At 38.5% G+C, this 20,404-nt stretch overlaps 1 protein-coding gene across 6 annotated transcripts in view; it reads left to right on the plus strand.

Annotated features, from left to right (window-relative positions):
• EPHA6 (EPH receptor A6) overlaps window positions 1-20,404 on the plus strand; it is a 538,064-nt gene that overhangs the window by 506,736 nt on the left and 10,924 nt on the right. For all 6 annotated transcript variants that reach the window (XM_030019720.1, XM_030019722.1, XM_030019721.1 and 3 more), the window contains 3 exons: window positions 5,476-5,625; window positions 14,970-15,163; window positions 17,524-17,673. In XM_030019720.1, the coding sequence (XP_029875580.1) occupies window positions 5,476-5,625; window positions 14,970-15,163; window positions 17,524-17,673 (494 nt within the window). The remainder of the gene's footprint in view (window positions 1-5,475; window positions 5,626-14,969; window positions 15,164-17,523; window positions 17,674-20,404) is intronic.

Raw genomic sequence — 20,404 nt, forward strand, 5'->3', positions numbered from 1 at the left:
AAAATCATAAATAATTTGTTCTGAAAAAATGGATAGCTAACTTAAGGGAAAAAAACCAAGTTCCACATATTTAACTTTAGCGTTGTTAATCAGGATATTTGAAAGAAAATGAATATTTTCCCAGAGATTAAAAGCAAATCCAGTCTTTTTGAAAATCAGGGGGGTTTGTTCATTTCAGTTCTAAGGGAAATGAAAGACTGGTAGAACTGTCTGGAATTGGGCATAATGAGAGCAAATTCTGAAATGCCTTTTCAGAGCAGTTTTGTTATCTTGCCATGTAGTTTCTCCGATATTCCAATAGACATTAGAGAATACTGTTGATAATACTGAATAGTTCTAAATTATGATTTGAGGATGCTAAATTCTGGCTATTTGTAACTTTGCACATGAAAAATTCGATTTGTATGCTCAAATAAAAGCATTGCTCCAGTAAAGTGGCATAAGGCTTTTGTATAGAATGATGAACTATGTCCAATATTTAAAACTAATCTCTTTCATTACTTTTGTCTCTCGTCACTCTGAAGGTCTCTTTTTTTTTTCCCTATTTCTGTCATTTGGGGTGGAGAAAGAGACAGATACTACACTTATGTCATGGAAAATTATTGCACGATTCAGTAACATCGTGCATAAAGGAATAGTAACTGACAGATGCATAGGAATTACTGTGCCAGATTAGACTAATGGTGCACATAGTTCAGTACCTTTTGTCCTAGAAATAGACAGTTCTAGCTGTCTGTGCATCTGGAACTGATGGCTTTGCACCTCAGCATTTAGTAAAACTGCAGCCAGTTCTGTGACAGTCCCTCTGCAGTGTCTGTCATTCAAGGAAAATACAGAACAGGCTTTTCAACAGACATAGGCATTGTTTCACATCACTGCTAGTTCTGGGATATCATGAGTCTGATGCACTGTGTTTGCTTCTGGCTGCTTACGTGTATCGTTGTCTTTGCACATCCAGTAGGAGCTCATAGATCTTGCCTTCAGTTTTACATCTAAGGTTCTCAGTAGCATCACTGCTCACTTTAATTAGCTAGCAGGGCATGCCAAAAGTCTGGGCATCTAATGGGCTTCCTTCTTTGCTTCTGTGACCTCTCTGTCATTTTTCGCATCAAGCAGTTTGAGGTTGCTGATATATCCTGACCTTCATCTTCGTAGAGTAATGGGCCATAGCTGCCAGTTACATTGTTCTGCTGGAATTTTAAAATATGTTTAAATATTTTATTAAAGAAACTGTTAATGTCTCTTGTTTTTTAAAAAGATGTCTACCATGTAAAATTAAAAAAAAATCAAATGGGAGATGGCAAAAATGCAGAGTAAGGAATAGACTTTGTGGCCCATTGGACAATACATAATGTCCGTGTCAGTTGCCTCGTCGGGGTCTTTTCACATAACAGATCATAAGCACTTTTTTTGTTCTAAGCTCAAAGAAGAAATGGCATTTTGGGAAGACTCTCTCTCATGCATAGCTTGAGGTAAAGAATGAGGCATTCTGTGACATGCAGTTCCAATTCTGTCTTTAAATGTGTAGCAAACTGTGCTGTTGCCAGCTCTGTAGGGAAAGTGAGTGAGGGTGTGGGTGGGTGAGGGGGTAAATTTCATTTCAAGGGCTGATCTCTAAGCAGTTCTACAAGCTAAGCAATGAGAGCCTAATATTCTAATTGCAAGGGGATTTTTGACACTGCATAGTAAAATTGCTTATTAAATTACAATCAAGAAAAAAATCAGGAGATAGACACTATTCAGCTGGCAGCATATGGAAAACAAAGGCTGAATTCTAATTATTTGAATAGCAGTGTTAGTGTTCTTTTGCTATGTGAAAATAAAATTAGCTTATCAGTGATATCATTATCCATGTATGAGATGCGGCAGAAATACGATTTGGTTCCTAACACCCCTTCTCCCCCTTCCCCCACCCCCTAAAAGAGAGAGAATAACCTAAAAACAAAACAGCCTTCCATAAGGGCTTTCTGATAGAGGGAGCTGTGACAGATTTCATTGCTATAGTAGTAAAATGTAGATGATTTATAAATTATCTTAATTTGAAGGTGAGGCATTGTGTAAACAGTATTATATTTATTATTTTCCCAGTTAGATCAAAATGTAAAAAGACATGTCCAATATCAGTAACACTGTTTATTACTCTAACCAGAAACAGGAAATATGTTTTCAGCTATTCTAAACCTTATGTGTTCTTTTAGTACGCATCAGCAGCTATTATTACTGTTCAGTCATATACGTCTCTTAGAGTAGTCATATTGCAATCTCCACCTTTTGAATGGCTTTCAAATAAATAAAACAACTTTTTTGCATAAAAAGATATTCTGCAAACATAATTAAGTATTGAAATTTACATTTTTATTAATGTAACATCTTCATGCATCAGATGAATCCATTGTAAAAATTTTAGAGGTTTTGCTCCACTTTGTCATTAGAGCTAGCAGAAAAGAATTTTATTTTAAGTTACAACACTGAACACGTCTTATGCCCTTGAACGTGAACTGCCTTGGATTTTGTTAAGACTCTGTTCTCCATTCTCATTTTCACACTCAATGAGCCACTACTGTTTCAGTCCAAAAGGGATCAGTCAGTAAAGCTGTATCATGAAACTAGTTGTAGAGTCTAATCAGATTCTTTAAAACTAATTTATATTTAGCCAATAGTCACAAATCTAGCTGCAAATGCTGCTTGAGATGTGACCTCTTTTTTGAGTATGATTTGGGAATACATAATCAGATTTATGAAAAGAACACACTTTAAAAAATAATTTTCGTATTATGTTATAAACATTAAAACTAAAATCTATAAATATCCAAATGCCTTTTATTTGCATGTATAGATTTGTGTTTTCCCTGAAAGTAGATATTTAATTACTAACATAAGATTTTTCATTAAAATTCAAAAAATAATAAATTAGAAATGTAGGCTCATAGTAAATTTGTTGATTCATCAGTTTGTCTTGATAAACAAAGTCTTGCAGTAACACAACAATCTAAACTGGTAGACTTTTCTTCCTGTCATCTCCTGAGATCTGTGATAAGGAAAGAAAATACAGCATTTTTCTTTTGCATCCTCCCTTGAATGCTGGTATGGCACTCTGGAGTGGACATAAAGCAAGAGGCATTAAGGGGGATTGCTCGCTAAGACAAGGTTCAGACAGTGAACTCTTGTGTCAGAACAAGCGTCTCGCCTTCTACATCATTTGTCAGTCAGGAGTGATATGCTGATGATGAGGAAGGGTGTTTAGGGTTGTCAGGGCAGTGTCTCTTGTGATATGGATCAGCATGACTGTTGTTCACCTTTTTGAAAATGCATGTGTCCAGGTCCAAAGAAGGAATTAAATGCCTACCACGACCCTGTGACTTAGGCCAGGAAAATATTGATTGTCCCCAAAAATCTGCAGAAGCCAGGGATCTAAGGAAGGAATTACGTAAGTTTGGCAATAAAATGTTTAAAAATAAAGGACTAAAGCCTATCCAGTAAAATGGATAAGGCCCATAACTCTGTGGCAAGAGGAGATATTTTGAACTATATTCTGCAGTTAGACCCTAAAACTGTTTCTCAAAGGGGACATCCTTTTGGTTGGACAGCACAGTGTGTAGTGTACATTTGGGGCACTGAATATCTAAATCTTCCACTGCCTCAGGAAGCTTGGACTCACATATCCCACCAAAACACCATTCCAACCAGACTGTGGGGTCGAACACCAAATGCTCTTATCCAATTTGTTCAGAAGGTTTAACTATTTCCTGGGGAAGAGACAAGAAATTAGGCTGGTCTTTCCTTAGAGAATGTCTTATCACAAATTTCCTTTGTCACCCTATTTCTTCATTCTCATACCCAAAAGCATTTGTAATTGCTTCCCAAGTGGAACAGTTGCACCAGGAAGGGACCAAGAGCATCACACCCTGCAGTGCTGGCTAGGGCAGGTTCAGAGATGGCAGCAGGTGGGGTGTAAAGTCCTTTGCATCTCTGACATGCCAGAGGAGTGATCTGACCACCAGGTTATTGGATTAAGAAAAGGGCATAGGGGAGGTGCTTGGGAAAAAATACAAAATAAAGTATTACCTTTACCTTACTACTGCTAAAATCAGTCAGTGGTTTGCCACTGACTTTAACCACAGCTGAGCAAAGGCTTTAAAAAGGCAGCTGCCAAAAATGTAACATCATACAAAGGACGTCTTGGCTACTATCATAACTATCATACAACATAAATGTTAACCATACATTTTTCATCAGGAGGTGAGACTCAGTGATGAGAAGTTAGCTTACTGGCACATCACCACAGACACAGAGCTTTGCTTTTGAACACTCTTTTGGTAGAACAAGCAAGTTCTCAGTCAGTTGAAGTCGGGCCTCAACAACTCACAGACAATTTTTTTTATATATTCAAAGCAAATGAACAGAGATTTACATACTTGTTTTTAACTGTGGCTTCTCTTCAACTGCCAAACGGATGTTCTAGTTCATTTTGTCTTTTGTTTCTGTCAGAAATACAATTATAACGCTGAGCAGAATCTATTACTGCTTATTGAAAGCAACTGCTGCCAAGTGAGCTCAGCTCTACTGACTGCCTCCTTCTACCATCTAGTGGCACCTTAAGCATACTGCTCGCTCTCTCTACTTAATTAAAGAGTTAAATGGAGAATGATCATAAATGGATACTTTTGAAAAGAGAAATGTATCTGGAGAAGAAATACTTTGTTCTGAAATGGAAAAGTAGTTTCCATACATAAACTATTTATGGGAGAATAGAAGAGATTCAATGGCTTAAATTACTAATGTCAGAGAAAAGTTCTGCAACCTGAGGTCTTGTAAAGAGTAAGTAAGGTTTGTTGATTGAATTCTTACAAATTTTTTCGGTGGTAGCACTTGGATTTTAAGTTGAAAGCTGCAGAACGAAACTATTCAATATCCTAAGGAAACGCCTATCAGAAACACACTTGGTTTGCTATTTACCCAGATATTTAAAGGGCACAACAAAAATTAAAAGACATTATCAAAAGTAAAGAATAATAGAAAGCCTGTAGTTTCCTTTCAGATTATGTAATTTTATTAAGTGCTTTTGGTGTTCTATTTTGCAATAGATGTTTCTGTTTCATTTAAGGAGAAAGAGTTTAAATGTCAATGTACTAGGAATTTCAGGCTTGGGATATTTTCAATCAAAAGGCATGTCCTGACTAATCATGTGAATGAACAAACATGAATCATCTAAAATGCTTTCTGTTCTTTGAACTGAATTTTGTTTTCACAAAGTGCTGGTTTTGGTGAATTGAACTACAAATGAAACCAAATTTTTATCAAATTCTAAAAAAGGTATATTCATTCCTTTCCACTTGCAGCAAATTGACAAAGCAAATTGACAGAAGACAGAATGTAGAATCTGAGCATCCAGGATATTTACTTTTTTTCTTTTCTTTTAAACATGTGCTGTTCTGTATTCTAGTCATATTGGCAAGTTTTCAATATATTTTTCAGGGTGGAAAAATCCCCATAAGGTGGACTGCTCCTGAAGCTATAGCTTACCGGAAGTTCTCTTCGGCAAGCGACGCATGGAGCTATGGGATTGTAATGTGGGAGGTGATGTCCTACGGTGAGAGACCATACTGGGAGATGTCCAATCAGGATGTAAGTATTGCCTAGGACTAATCTGCAAGTTGTTGAAATGTTCCTTGAAAATGATTATCACTCCCTGCCCTGCTTTGCTTTCTCATTCACTTTCTAGGCTGGAACCTTAACTTACTTAAATCAGCATAACTCTTATCACCTTCAGTGGGATGTTAATTTATGCAACCTGAAGACTTGACCCTCTATAACTAAAACCTTGACTAGCTTTGTCCTGTGGACTAAAGACATATTACAAAGAGTCAAGAGTCATAGTCAGCTTGCCAGGTTCTAATGCTCGCTATATGTGGCTTTCCAAATCCCTGGGAATCTGCATCAGTTATGCAAGTTGATGCAGTTTTCAGTTAGGCTATAAATCAAAACCTGAGGGTATACCGGAACTATTCTGATGATGAAGTTGGCCCATTACCTCCAGTACAGCCTGACAGTACCCTTCAGTAGGCATACATGGTTAAATTCTAAGAGAGTTAAGCTGCCACGAGAAATGTATTTGCTAATTCTCCTTTCTAAGAATTAAATGCATTCTGTTTACCTTAAAAACTACGTATAGGCTTAACCACAGTGCAGGACAATAGTCCTCCCTCATAACAAAGTTATGTTTTCCTCTGACTTTTTTTTCCAAAAGTTGTGGCCAAATAAGCCTTCCCAATTAAAAAAAACATATTTGCTTCTAGTAAAATTGAAGGCTTATTCTAGAAAATGAGGCATGGGAAAGGGGAATTTTTTTTTCTCCACCACAATTTAAATTTTCACTAATTCTCCTGTCTGATGGATCCCCATGACAGCTCAAACTGGTATACTCAGTCTTCACACCAGCCATCAATCTCTATGTCAAAATGCAGAATATCAGCCAACCTGTCTTAACCTCTCTCATATATGTGCCTAGAATACCTCTGCATTGGTTCTGAAGAGTTGACAAGACTTTTCCCAGATGGCTGTTTTTATATTGTTGCTAAGTTATTCAGCCGTTTGAGTCTGGTTGCTTGTTAAGGCTGATCAGTCATTTGGGGATAAGGATCCGAGAGAGATTTCATTAAAAAAACATCATTTCAGAGTGTTTCAGGAAAAAAGAAAAAAACCAACCAAAACCACCCAAACCAGAAAAGACTAAAAGAACTAATAAATCCTTATTTCCTTTGGATTTGTACTCTACCGCCTCACCAATACTATAATCCTACTTCTCTCCAGCATTTCCCTCATGAGTTTGCCCTTTGGAATTAGACCAGCTCTCCTGTAGATCATTATCCCCTGACAATGCCTACATCCTCCATCCCTTCTCCATGCATCTACCTGCCAGCAACCCAGCTCCCTGCTGTGCTCCTTGATTAACACCAGATATGGGACAATACCTGCTGTGCCTGGTTTTGAGCTATGTTTCTGTTGATTGACCAGGCAGTGGTGGCTGGTTGCCCATCTGAAGAGAACAAGCAACCACTGAGCTGAGAGAATTTTTCTCTTCAATGGAGACTTTATTTTGGTACTATCTGACCTATAAACACATCATGGATCTACTGTGAAATAAGCAGCTAAGGCTCAATTCTGCTTCTCACAGGTAGCAATCTGTTGGCATTTGAGATGCCCTAGAGTAACGAAGATCTCCACGTGTGGCTGACACAGGACATGCAGAAGACCTGAGTCCTTCTGGAGCAGGCCAGGCAGGATACCCTAGGGAGTCTAAAATTAGACACCTAAGCTTAGATGACTGAATTAAGGTTATTTTTCCCCTGGGGTACAGCGTGAAATCATCTGTGTATAGATTTCTCATATATTTAAGTCTCTGTGTCCTACAACTAACTTTATGCCTTTGCCCAGCTGCTGATTCTTAGGCAACTTGTTAATTTGATTGAAGTGGGCCAATGGGTTCAAAGTTAATAAAAGAGAATAAACAAGCGGACTCCAACTAACAATATGAGTACCCCAGCCTCCGTACCTTGCCTGAACTGAGAGCCACTTATCAGGTCCTGAACTGCAAAGGCAAACTGCCCTTGTTTTCCTTAAAAAAGCTGCATCGTAAGATGTGGTGTTTTAGGAACTGATTGCTAAGGAGTTGGGACATCGCTTCAGCCTTGCAGTACCAGAGGGTGCTGTTCTTGAGCTAATCTTCCATTCCAGCCACAACAATATCAGCCTGTTCATCATTAGGATGCTGTTGCAAAAGCTGATTACTCTGCATTGCATGGAATGCACTTCGTATCAAAATGCATGTATAGCCTCAAATTTTCTGCCTTCCCAAATGAATAGATGCAATGGTTAGTTTCACTGTGAGCCTTCTTTTAATGCGAGATTGAACAGAACAAGAAACTGGGAAAAAGGTACTAGCAAATCACAGAATCACACAACAGCTGAGGTTGAGGGACCTTTCAAGATTGCCTGGTCCAGGCCCCCTGCTCAGGCAGGGGCAGCTAAAGTATTTTGCTCAGGGCCGTCTCCGATCGGGTTTTGAGTATCTCCAAGGATGGAGACTCTGAAACCTCTCTGGGCAACCTGTGCCAGCGCTCGATCACATGCACAATAGAAAAGTGTTTTCTTACATTTTGATGGAATTTCATGGTTTTCTGTTTGTGCCCCTATAGGGCACAAACTTGTCCATGCAACACTGAGTAGTAAGCACAATGACCACATGTGCCTTTACAAGCAAGGTGCGCTGGGCATTTACTTTTTCCCTTTCACCCCCATTAGCACTGCCTGAGCACTGTCATAAATGCAGCATCGGCTCACGGTCCTTTCTGCTGTTGCCCCTGTCAGTTGCCACTGGCATGAACTCCGAGCGTATTGTGGGCAGTAGTCTTTTGCCTCATTTTCCTTACTGTGTAATTGGCATTTCATTTCTCCCTTCCCTCTGCAGCACCCCATTCATGGTTGGTTTTTTTAGAGATCAAAGCAGCCCGTGAAGCCAGAGATACTTCTGAACAAAGTCGGCCCTCAGTTCGGTCTGAACTTCAGCCCTCCCATGGTGCCTGGCTTCTGTGCAGTGCCAGTGCTTCCAACTGCAATGTCACCTCTCTATAACTCTGCCTCTGCCCCTCATCTCGCCAGTCTGCTTACCTAACTGCAAGTGATGGGCAGCTGGTAGTGACTGCAGCTCAAGGAGTTGGGAGTTGAAGATACTTTTTTGCTGTATCATCCTGTCCCACTGTCATGCGATCTTGTGCTACAACATGGGGAATTTCAGTCTCTATTCCAGTTGTGAGTGATTTCATCTGATGTTGGGTCACCTCTCTATGAGGAACCCAACTGCCATCATCTCTTTCACCTCTGCTGTACTCATAATTCTCCTCACACCAGCTCCATTACCAGCCCACCTCTTGACTCTCCCACTGCTGTTACCACTAATGGGGAATGGGAGGGAGAGAGAGAGACTTTCTATCAAGTCCATTCAGCCCCACTATTCACCTCCTGGGAAGAGGGTTTGAATGACTGGTCAGACCCTCACACAGAGTCCAAGTCACCGGGTGAGAGTAGTCCACAATACAGACGTTCATCACAGCTTTCTCTCCCTTTCTTTGAGGCTGGCTTCAGCTGGTCCTCTTCCCCTATATCAGACCCTGTGACATATTTATTCAAGGCCATGCCAGCAGTGAGAATTTATAAAGTGACCCCTCCATTTAGCATATATTAAATATTCTGCTACAGCATGAACATAGCAACATTTAATTACTCCTACATCCAAAATAGAAGTATCTGTTAATACAGAATAATGTTGCAGGCCCTATGGATGCTGCTTATGCTAATGATGCTGGCTCCTGGGGTCTTTCCCTGCAGTTCAGCAACACACAGCACAAAGGACTCCTTTTCTCCAGAGCCCTACCCACAGGTTTTCAGTGCCGAAATGTTAACAGTGAGCACCTGTGACCTTCTAAATACATTTAGTGACTCTAAATGTCATTGGGAAATTTCAAGTTATTAGACATATTGTAAAGCTTACTTTGCTGGATATTGGGACGTTTCTTTTAGTCCAATAAATTACCCTGAATTCACATGAGCTTATTTTGCAGAAATAATAGGACTTTCCCAAAGGTCAGTGATACTGCACATATGGCAGGGAAAGTAACAGAGAGGGGCATACACTAAACAGATTCATAAAAGACACATTATGCAAACAAATGTTAATAAGGTCTCACATAAGTATAGTCAGAGGTTCTGCTACAACAAGATGTCTGGCAACATTAACATCACAACACTTACTGTGTTTTGGTCATAATAAAATTCTTCTCTAGTTAGCAATAAAATATCTATTGAATTGGGTGGGATTTTGTAAAGTACCAAAAGTTTTCCAAGTATGAACTCCACAGAGCTGGGTCTATGTTTTCACATTCTGTCTTACAAATTGCTTTTCTAATTAAACAACTTTGGGGAAATTAATTCACTTTTTTAGACCATGGCTGAGTAAGTGATGTTTTGAGTGGCTGCCAGTTAAATGTTCATTTCTTACATGCATAACATAGAAGCCAATGATATGCCCACCCCTACACAAAGGGAGGCAATGCTAGGAGAGGTGAGTTCAGCACTGTCTGATGCGGTGCTTATTTGCCATGTGAACACATGTTCAGTCAGATGAACTGAGCTAAGTCTACTGAGGGTCTCTTGTCCAACCCCTCAGTCACAGCAACCAAATTACAAGGAGCCAGCACAGGTAGCATGGAGTCCACGCTGATGCAAAGAGAAGTGTTAAACTGATACCTGCCACCTAAATAAACCCAGTCTGTTTTTCAGAGACTACAGCTGTTCACAAGTACCCATCAGGTCAGTGCAAGCCAGAGAGACCCAACATCTCTGCATTTAGTGTCCTCTATTTACATTCCTAAGCAGGGATTTGGAAGCTGAACTTTAGGCAACTGAGTTTGAAAATGCCTCTCATAAAATTTTTAATACTGTACATGGTATAATGTAGAGGCTTAAAAATGTTATTAACTTTGAGAAATGTTCTTTTAAGTAAAGTAAAGTTTTTAAGTAAATAACCATTTTATTATTGTGGTAAGTCACTTCTGACCTGTGTTGGTGCTGATTAATGCACTTCTTAGATGTGTGGCAGGCACCAGAGGTGTCCGTTAATTAGGGCTGCTGCACAGTCTGTCGTGTCTTATTGCTTAATTAATAAACATTAGCTAAGATATTGAACTTTCAAAGGAAACTAGTATACTGATGAACAGATTGTGCTATGAGCCTGGCTTGCTAATGCTCATGTGAGGAAAGGAAGATTTATATTCCATGCCTTTGGTTTGTAGAACAGCTGTGAGTGAATTCTACTGGGACACCTGTTAGAGGCCACTGTATAAATTAGTCCATGTTGCAGAACTACAGTATTAAAAAAAAAAAAAAAAAGAAAGAAAAAAAAAGATTATTTAATGGATTGTAATCAATATGCAAGAAAACTACTGTAGCAAACAGAATAAAAGTCCTTACATGTAGGAAAGTTTCTTGTAGTAGTAAAATTAACTTACCCTAATATAGTTCTTTCAACCCGCAGACATCAAAACACTTGGCAGGCACCTGGGATTGGCTCCGTACCATGAGGCATGAGCAGCTGCCTTTCCCTCCTGGTAGATTTTTCAGATGTCAGCAGGACACAGGGACGACATCCCTCTGGACTTTCTTCTGTCTCAGTCTCATTAAAAAAATCTATGTTACTGTTAATAATGAAACTATCAGAAAGATTACAGCTTAATTTTCAGATGCCATTTTTGCCAATTTCAAATGATTTTGAAACTAAACATGCATAAACTTTATATAGAAGTCCATAAAATATTTTTCAGGTAATTTTGGTATCATAATTAATATTGAATATTAACTCTGTCTTCAACCTTTACAGCTATGTCTAACATCAAACAAAAATGATAAAATGTATTTAACAGTCTCCAGTCTTTAATATCATCTGTGTACAAAAATATATAAAAAGAATGGTCCCCTTTATAAAAATAAAAGCCTAAGCATTAAAAAGTATGGAAATCATTAGCTATGTTAACTGAAAAAAATATTCCCTTTCCCTTATAGTTTATATTCTTATCTGCTAAAAAGCATTACTTGTAAAAATACACCCTGCCCATTTTACTCACCTTAATGCTGACCCACAAGACCTTCTAATGAGTTTTAAACATACTCATCGCTGAAAAGAAACATACAGTCTCTTTCTCAGCATTTGACAGCAGCACAGAATATTTGCATGTTTTTCTCCTTTTGATACCCATCAAGTGTTCATCACAAAACCAGAACTAGAGAGCAGTAATCAGCCTTTTTTTTAGCAGACTCAGGGCTTCGTTTGCATAGAAACTAAGGTAAAGTTCCTATTCTTTCAGGTTGAAGTAGATGGGACGTTGATTTGCCAATGTGGAAAGGGTTACACCAATTGCTAGAGCTGTTGCTATATCCTTCTTGTAGATACAGAAGTTTAGACCATTTCACGATTAATGTGCTTCTTCAACTTTAAATCAGCAAGGAAAAAGTCATTTAAAAGATGTTAACATGTATAGTCTTCACATATAATATATAATTTTATATTACCAAGAAAAATGTAGTACTTCTTCCCTTTTAGGTATATGGATATCTAATTCCTCTGTTCAGAGATAGGTGCTATGCAAGTAGCAAAGCGGGAGCTAAAACAAATAAATAATAAATAAATAAATAAGGAACTAAAAAGCTCTAATTTTTCCTATGAGACATGATTCCCATTGCAGTATTAGACACTTATCACATCTTTACTCTTGCTTCTTAGACTCTAAAAATAATACTTGCCTCACAAGGGATACTAATGAGGCAATATTTGCAGTTTATTTTTAAAATGTGCTGTTATTAATGAGAAATTATAATTATCCCAGTACCAGCTGGCATTTCGCTTCATACTGAAATGTTCCTTTTGAACAAGAGAGGAAACAAAATGCACTGTAACTTCTTTTTCAAAGATATGGTAAAATAGAGTGTGTCAGAGAAAATATGATGTCTGGAAAATTTGGGGGTTTGGTTTTGGTTTTTTTCCTGAATAAATTATTTCAGAAAAACCTCATCAGCTCTCTATTGTTGTGTTGAGCAAGTGCTTTATGTCTTATAACAGTAGAGAAGCTTTCCCTTTGCCTTAAAAACAAAATACATTTCATAAATTCATCATTTGCGACAGGTACAGTTAAATGTGAAGACTATGATATCTGCATTTCTGGGCTGCTAAAGATTGCCTCTTCAGTGACAAGTATCAACTAAGCTATGCCCCAGACTGTAACAAGTACCTATGTTTTATGAAGCCACTTTTGACAAACCGCTTGAGATACATGAGCTTTGACAGTTTTGTGAATAAAATTTCAGGTACATGGGGTTCAGTTTCATCCATCCTGAGTCTGTCACAGGAGCAATCTGGGGGGCATATTCATCGTTAGGAAGCAAAGCTTCAGAGGAAATATTTCTCTGGCAATCTGATGGTATTTTTTCCTATAGCAGCCATTTCAGCAGCCTGGATTTGGGACACTGAAGTAAATCCCAAGGAGATAAACAAGTAGCTAGAAAGGCAGGTGGAAGGATTATCATATTGACATATCATTTACTGGTAGATATCACCTCTGTATGTGCATGGCCAGTCCTGTCTGCACGCACATAGGGGATCTGTCAATACACACAGGTGCATAAAATTCGGAGATCCCTGTGGCAAGTAATGCTGCCTTTGGAGTGGCCTGTACTTCCCAGTGCTGCTGCCCATGGGTCCGAAACTTAACCCGTGCAAATCCAATTCCCTGCCGTGTGGCAAACACTTGTTTTTCATGCATAGGTGTTTCTGCCAGGATACAAGAGGGCTATAAGCTGTAGGACAAGGTCACCTCATTTTATAAAACTGGGACACCCTGCTGTATACAGCTACAAGACTCTTGTTCCATTTTCTACCATGCTATGAAGGGAAGCTAAGGTCCTAATGTAGCTTCATTATTCTTATTTATTTGCATAATACTTGCAGCATAAGCATTAGGTACTGCTAAACAGATCCAATAACATTAATTCAGAATTCAAAAAGAGAATGAGGATATATTCCAGGATAATAAGATTGAATATATCGAAGCTACAGCTAGTGCTATAAAACGTTGATTTGCTGTAAATAGTTTAATGTACCGCCTTCCAGCTGCATTAATGTCTGCGGAGTGTACATACGTCTGTGTGAAAATGACAAATGTCTCCTTAAAGCAGAGTGGGTATAAATGCAGTAGGTATGTTTCTCATAAGTGCATGGTGTTATTATAAATATTGTGTACAATCATTTGTACTTTAGAGAACATTTAGCATTGGTTGGATTTTTATGTGGAAGGGTTATGTGTGTGGGGTAGGGTTGGTCTTTTTCCTAGCTTTGTTTTTGATCAACCACTTTCTATCTTTCCATTCTTTTGGAAATCCTGACTATGTAATTTCTATCATCATTCCCACTGCTACCACCGCTCATTGCAGAACCTAGTAACCTTTCCTCTTGTCTTTTAAATCTTACATAGAATGAATCCAGCCAGCTTTTCATGGACCTTGCCTACTTTTGCTACCTCCTATCATGCAGAGCTGCTAATGTCCTTTTCAGACAACATTATTTGTTACCAGTGTTACTAAAAACAAGCCTCCCTTCAACTCTGATCAAATGTAATTTTTCATACATGTGATTTATCTGTGACATCAGATCCATTTCTTTCCAAATCCTGACCAAACACAGGCTTTCCACACCTGCTGAATCTGAAAGTTTTACTCACTTTACGGTATACGGTAACACCAGAATTTTATTAACTTTTGTTTAGTCATAAACAGCTTGGACATCCAGGTTTCTGAGAGAGGTTATGCAAAATAATGTTGTGCTTCGCAGTAACTTGGTGTGTGGGACATTGCCTGAATTAATCATACTCTAACGATCAGCAGAAACATATTATCACCAAGTAAATTTGCCAGGTGCTGCAATGTGCATTTGTAGTGCTTGATTGTATTGTGACATTGCCACACACTAACACTTAGTCAGGATGCAAATGTTAGAGCATTCCAGTATGCAGTGGCCACACGAGGTTAGTTTGTGGCCCTGTGACCCCATTCAGTCCATCAACCTGAAGTGGATGAAAAAGATAGTGATACTGGTTAGTTCTTTCTTCTCCTCCTCCTTTCTTGGCTGTTTGGATGGCCAGACAGCCTAAAAAAGTGCCTACTGTGTTTCATATGCCTACAAAATACTTTGCATCTCCTCTGGTCACACTTCTGCCAGTCCTGATTCCCTGAGTGAAAGCCCAGCAATGCAGACAGCAAGCATGGCTGCGCCATTAATTGTTTTTACTGGTTTCTAATTGTCAACTTTACACTGTCCTTTCAGCATTTAACTCTAATGCCCAGTAATCATATGCATTGTATTTCTTTAGGTTATACTCTCTATTGAAGAAGGCTACAGGCTTCCAGCTCCCATGGGGTGCCCAGCTTCTCTTCACCAACTAATGCTTCACTGCTGGCAAAAGGAGAGGAACCACCGTCCAAAGTTTAGTGACATTGTCAGCTTCCTAGACAAACTGATCCGCAATCCGAGCACCCTTCATAACCTAGTGGAGGACGTACTTGTGTAAGACTCTTTTTGGTACTTTTTTTTTTTTTTATAACTCATGGTGGCTATCATTAGATGGTTTAGGGCATTAAGTAGGGGTGGGAGAGAGCCGCAAAGTGCTGAATTCACAAAGTTATGGGGGTTCAAATAACTTTAAGCCCCTTTTAAGGTTTGCTTTATTGTTAATACACTGTTGTATAAGGACTTTTTTTCTCAAGTCATGCAGACTTTATTGGGCATTTTTCTTTTTTTTTTTTTTGTGTCTGAGCTCTGTGCACTGTCTTATCTTTAATCTTTGCGAATCTGTTCTTTCTTTTTTTTTTGGCGCTCCTCCTATGTGCTTGTTTTCTCTTTGTAATTTTTTTCTCTATTCAAAAGCCTGTCTCTCCATCTGGCAGTGCTCAAGCAATTTCTGAACTGCCTTCGAGTAATTTTCTGTAGAAAGTAGTTGTGTCTTAGCTTGCTAAATCTTTATTTATCTGCAGAAGAATGGCAACAGTGACCAAATAAGAGATTATGCTATTACCATTCCAAAACAAATTCTTGATGGTGTTGTCCAAAGTTTTTTTCCACGAATAATATTACAGAAATGAATGCAGCCACAGGAGAAGCAAGGTTGTGGTGGAAGAATTTGTCAATTTTTGTAGGCTTATTGATCCAAGCTGTCCCTGGATATCAGCTGAAATCAGTGAAGGTCCAGGTGGCCTCACTCTGTTCATTAGCTGAAACTCACCTTAAGATAAACGTGCTTTCATGGAGACCCCCTGGGTTTATAAGGGGTTCTCAAGGCCTGGCTGGGTCTTGCTGAGAACCTAAGTGGGTTTTTATATGGTTTGGAGAAGGGCTGAGTCATAAGGCAAAGACTGAGGCTGGTATCTTGCTGTGGTAAAGGCTGAATGGAGAGGTTACTAGGAAAACCTAGAGTTAGGGGCTACAGCCATTTCATCTACCACAAACTACTGAGGCTTGTGGGATTTAATGCCCATGCACTAGAGTTAGTGGCCTTTCTGTGTATGTGCATATAAATAATATATGTCTTGCTACTTGTACCTGGGTCACTTTATTTAGCATCAGAGTAATGCATTTTTATCTATTCTTATTTTAAAACATTACTTAAGATCTAAAAACTTATGCCTGTTTTCTTGCAGTTGAGCTCTTATTGAGCTCACCTGCTTGGGAGAGTTTTTCCATTCATTTGGGAATGCTTGATGCAGTCAATCTGAATGAGTTAACTTATGAGATCAGCAGTTATTCTATAAAATCATACAATCATAGAGTAATTCAGGTTGGAAGGGACCTTAGCAGGTCTTTAACTGAGGTTTGTACTTAACAGTGTTCTCCTGTCCTTCAGTTTTGCTCTCTATCATTTTGATAATATAAATGAAAATCAGTGTGTTTAATGTATTTGAATATGTGTGGTTAAAACTCAGTATGTTAAGATACTAGGGTGTGTTGTTTCCTACATTATACATAAGTCATGTTCCATCAGTTAATGTTGGCTGGCTTTTACTGTCTAAATTTTCATTTTAAATAAATTATATCTTTCTCCTAAAGGCTATCATAAGCTTTTATGAACAGCAGTGTGCTCTTTCTGCATTCTGTTCCTACAGTTTCTCTACACAAAATGTACAAAGTCAATGGAAGTTGTGAGCCCTCACCAGTGTGGTATGCAACAGAAGACTGGAAATATATGCCCCCAAAATTGGAATATATATAATTTTTCCCCCCCACCTTTCTGTTTCAGTTGCAATAATATTAGGGAAAAGAACTGAAACAGAAATGTAACCAAATTAGCTCCTTCATTTTTATTTGCTACTCTATATAAGTCTATGTAAAAGCAAAGATATAAAATTGTATTCTTTTTGCTTCTTTTAGGCTTAGTTTTAGGTTTTGAACACTGTAATCAAAATGTTCCCATTGCATAATGGTATAACAATAAGGAGCCATTTGGGGTTTTTTTGTAGATAAATGTAAAAATCATCTCACAGCGTTTTAATATTTTTAAATTGTATCTCATGTTAAATTTTGTTTGTCCTCTACTTTGACTACTGTATTTACAAATTATTATCATCCTGATCTGTAAAGAAACACTCTGAAAACAAAAATAAGAGCCGTGGGAGAGGTCTGTTCCTTGGTTTGTTACTGAGCTGCAGTGCTTAAAAAAAAAAAATATTGTTTCAGTAGTGCAATTTGGCAGACTGACATGATTTGTAAGTTTTAGACAATGGGTTAAATTGATCCTAGGTCAAGATCTGACCTTTACAGCTCAGGCTCCTCTCTCATTCCTTCTGCCTTTTAATAAAAATAATGAGCACCAGAGTAAATTGAGTGTTATATTTTTGTACTGCTTTGGTAATATTTGCATTTTGTTTTTACAGAATGCCAGATTCACCTGGTGAAGTTCCAGAATATCCTTTGTTTGTTTCAGTCAGTGACTGGCTGGACTCCATAAAAATGGGTCAGTATAAAAATAACTTCATGGCAGCAGGTTTCACAACTTTGGATATGGTTTCAAGAATGAATATTGAGTAAGTATGTAATCTATTATCCCTATTGTGACTAAACAATCTGAATTTGTTTAGATGCTGCAGTCACGTAATCATCATGATATATGGAACAGTGCTTTAATTTAATTTCCTTTCCTACCTAAGCTAATAAAAGACAAATACAGTTTTTTACCAAAACAACACAGGACAAAGATATGATTAAGAGACCCAGAACTGGTAGTTTCATTCTGTGACCATAACAAACACTACAAAAGGTCAAGCAGTGAGCATCCTTAAATGTTTCTTGGGAAATCAGTTTTGATCTAGACCACTGAAATCAGTGGCAAAAATCTTTTCTTACTTTGCTATGAACATCATCAAGCCCATGTCAGTCCCCATGAGGAAGTTCCACACCTTGCTGCCCTTCTTCAGCCGTCTCTGACACCACTCTATTGTTTTTTAAATGAAAACCCTGCACCCAGTATATAAGGGTTTGAGCAAACTATGGATTAATATGGTAGCATAATGATAGGATCTATTTTGTTCTCTGGGAATTCATGAGAAGGGAATAATCTTTTATTTGATGCTGGGACTGTTTGTATTAATAATGGTAATGGTCAGTTAAGATTCAATAATTTTACACGTGAAGTTAGGATTGGTTTTTCTCCCCTGTGTATCACTTTACATTCACCTACGTTGAATTTCATCTGCTGCTTTATGCAGTCACTTAGTCTTACAAGATCTAAAACTCTTCACAGCTGGCCCTTTCCCTTACTACCCTGAACAATTCTGTCTCTCACCAATTGACTTTTTCACCTCTGTGCACACCTGTTTTTCCAGACCACTTACTGATTTGTTGAACAGTAATGTTTGACATTATCCCAGCATAGGTCCCTGAAGATTTCTATTAATGACGACACTGTAAAACCTGACAATTTATGCCTACTTCCTGTCTTTAAACCAGTTATTTAGTCATGCAAAGACCTTCTTATGCCATAGCTCTTTATTTTCCTTATACAGCTTTGATGAGGAATCTTCTCTAAAGCTTTTGGAAATCCAAGTGGGGTGTATCAAATGAATTGCCATCTTCCGTATGTATGCCTACTCCCCCATTGGAAACAAGTAACTTTATAAAACAGGATTTCTCTTTGCAAAAGCCATGGTGATTCAAGTAGATGATTTATCCAATCCATCCAATAATTCTATACTTTACTGTAGTTTCTATTATGCCTTGTAATGATTTCAGACTCACAGGTCTGTGGTTCCCCAGCTCTCCTGGAAACTCTTTATTTTGTCTGGCACCACTTTCCACGCCTCAGGCACCAAGAAATTTTTAATCACATGGAACACAGCTATCAGCTCCCTCTCTCACATCCCTGTTAGTAATTCCACTATTTCATCCTTTAGCTCTTTTAAAACTCTTGGCTAAATATAGTCTTGTTCTGGAGGTGGGTTGTTGCTTGTTTTTTCAGTTTGTCCCATAACCTCTCCTGCAGTCGCTTCAACTTCAGACAGATCCTCTGGAAAGTCCCCCATAAAGGTTCCGGCATGGGAGTCACTTCAATTTCTTCTGCAGTGAATGTCAACTCAAATAATTGGTTTAGTCTTCCAACAGTGGCCAGTCTTTCAGTGCTCTTTTATACCCAAATCATCATTAGACTCTACAGACACTCTGGCAGGCTTCTTGTACCCAGTGAGTTTGCTAAAAGATTTATTAAGTGGTTTATTATTAGGTGTCTTTTTCTGGTTGTTCCTCAAGTTTTTTAGCCTGCCTTACTGTGCTTTTACAGATTATCTGTCTAAGGTTATCATCCTTTCTACTTTCTTTCTTTAAATACCACTTTAGCCTTTTGAAAGATTTCTTCTTTTTTCAAATAACTTCTGTTACCCTAGGTCTGCTGGCTTCTTTCTGAGCTTTATCAGGCCTTCCTTGATAAGTGCTAAGCATTGTTCTTGCATTTCTAATACCACTCCCCCCTGTAAAGGTTTATTCTTTTAGCTGACTCTTTAGCTTCTAAGACACTCAGTATTTTTGCATAGTCCCTGCTGACCTTAAGTGTTGTGTATCATCCCCCACATAGATGTTAAGCCTAAATACATAATAGTTGCTGCTATCCAGTGGGTATTCCTCTGGAAGATACAGAGGCAGGTATCCTGAACTGCAAATCTGAAAAGGTCATGCCTCATCCCGTGAGCGCCTTTACTAGCTATATCATCAAACAATTTTTGAGGATATCTAAACAGGCAATGTCTATGCTATGTCCCAGTGTGGGATTTGCACAATTGACAAGGCATATCTGAAGTTTCCTGCCCTCACCACCTCTGTGATCTTTCTCAGCATCTTGCAGTTGGTGATGTTTAGAGAACAGCTAAACGAGTGGATTGTGCTGGATGGTGGAGGCTGTCGACTTCATTCTTGCCAAAGAGTCAAGCTCTGTGGGTGAGATCCCCACTCTGGGGTGCAGGTCTAAATGAGATGAAGGGAAACTGGGAGGGAAATATGGGTCAAGCTGGAAGATTCGCTGCTATTCTGATCTTTAGACCATCTCTCACCACCATTCCCCTAATCATCAGAAGTACAGCCTCTGTTATTTCTGCCTCAGGACTGCAAGAGTGAGCGTATCAGCCCTGTTCCTTTGCAAGTATGACTGGGAAGCATTTGCTACTAACATATTATTAAAAATGGGCTATTAGAACCCACTTCTCAGGTTCTTCCTTGAGATTTGGAAAAATTACTTGACCATTAGTATCACAAAAGATACCAGAGCTCTAA

This window comes from Aquila chrysaetos, chromosome 7 (assembly GCF_900496995.4).
Source record: "Aquila chrysaetos chrysaetos chromosome 7, bAquChr1.4, whole genome shotgun sequence".
Classification (NCBI taxonomy): Eukaryota; Metazoa; Chordata; class Aves; order Accipitriformes; family Accipitridae; genus Aquila; species Aquila chrysaetos.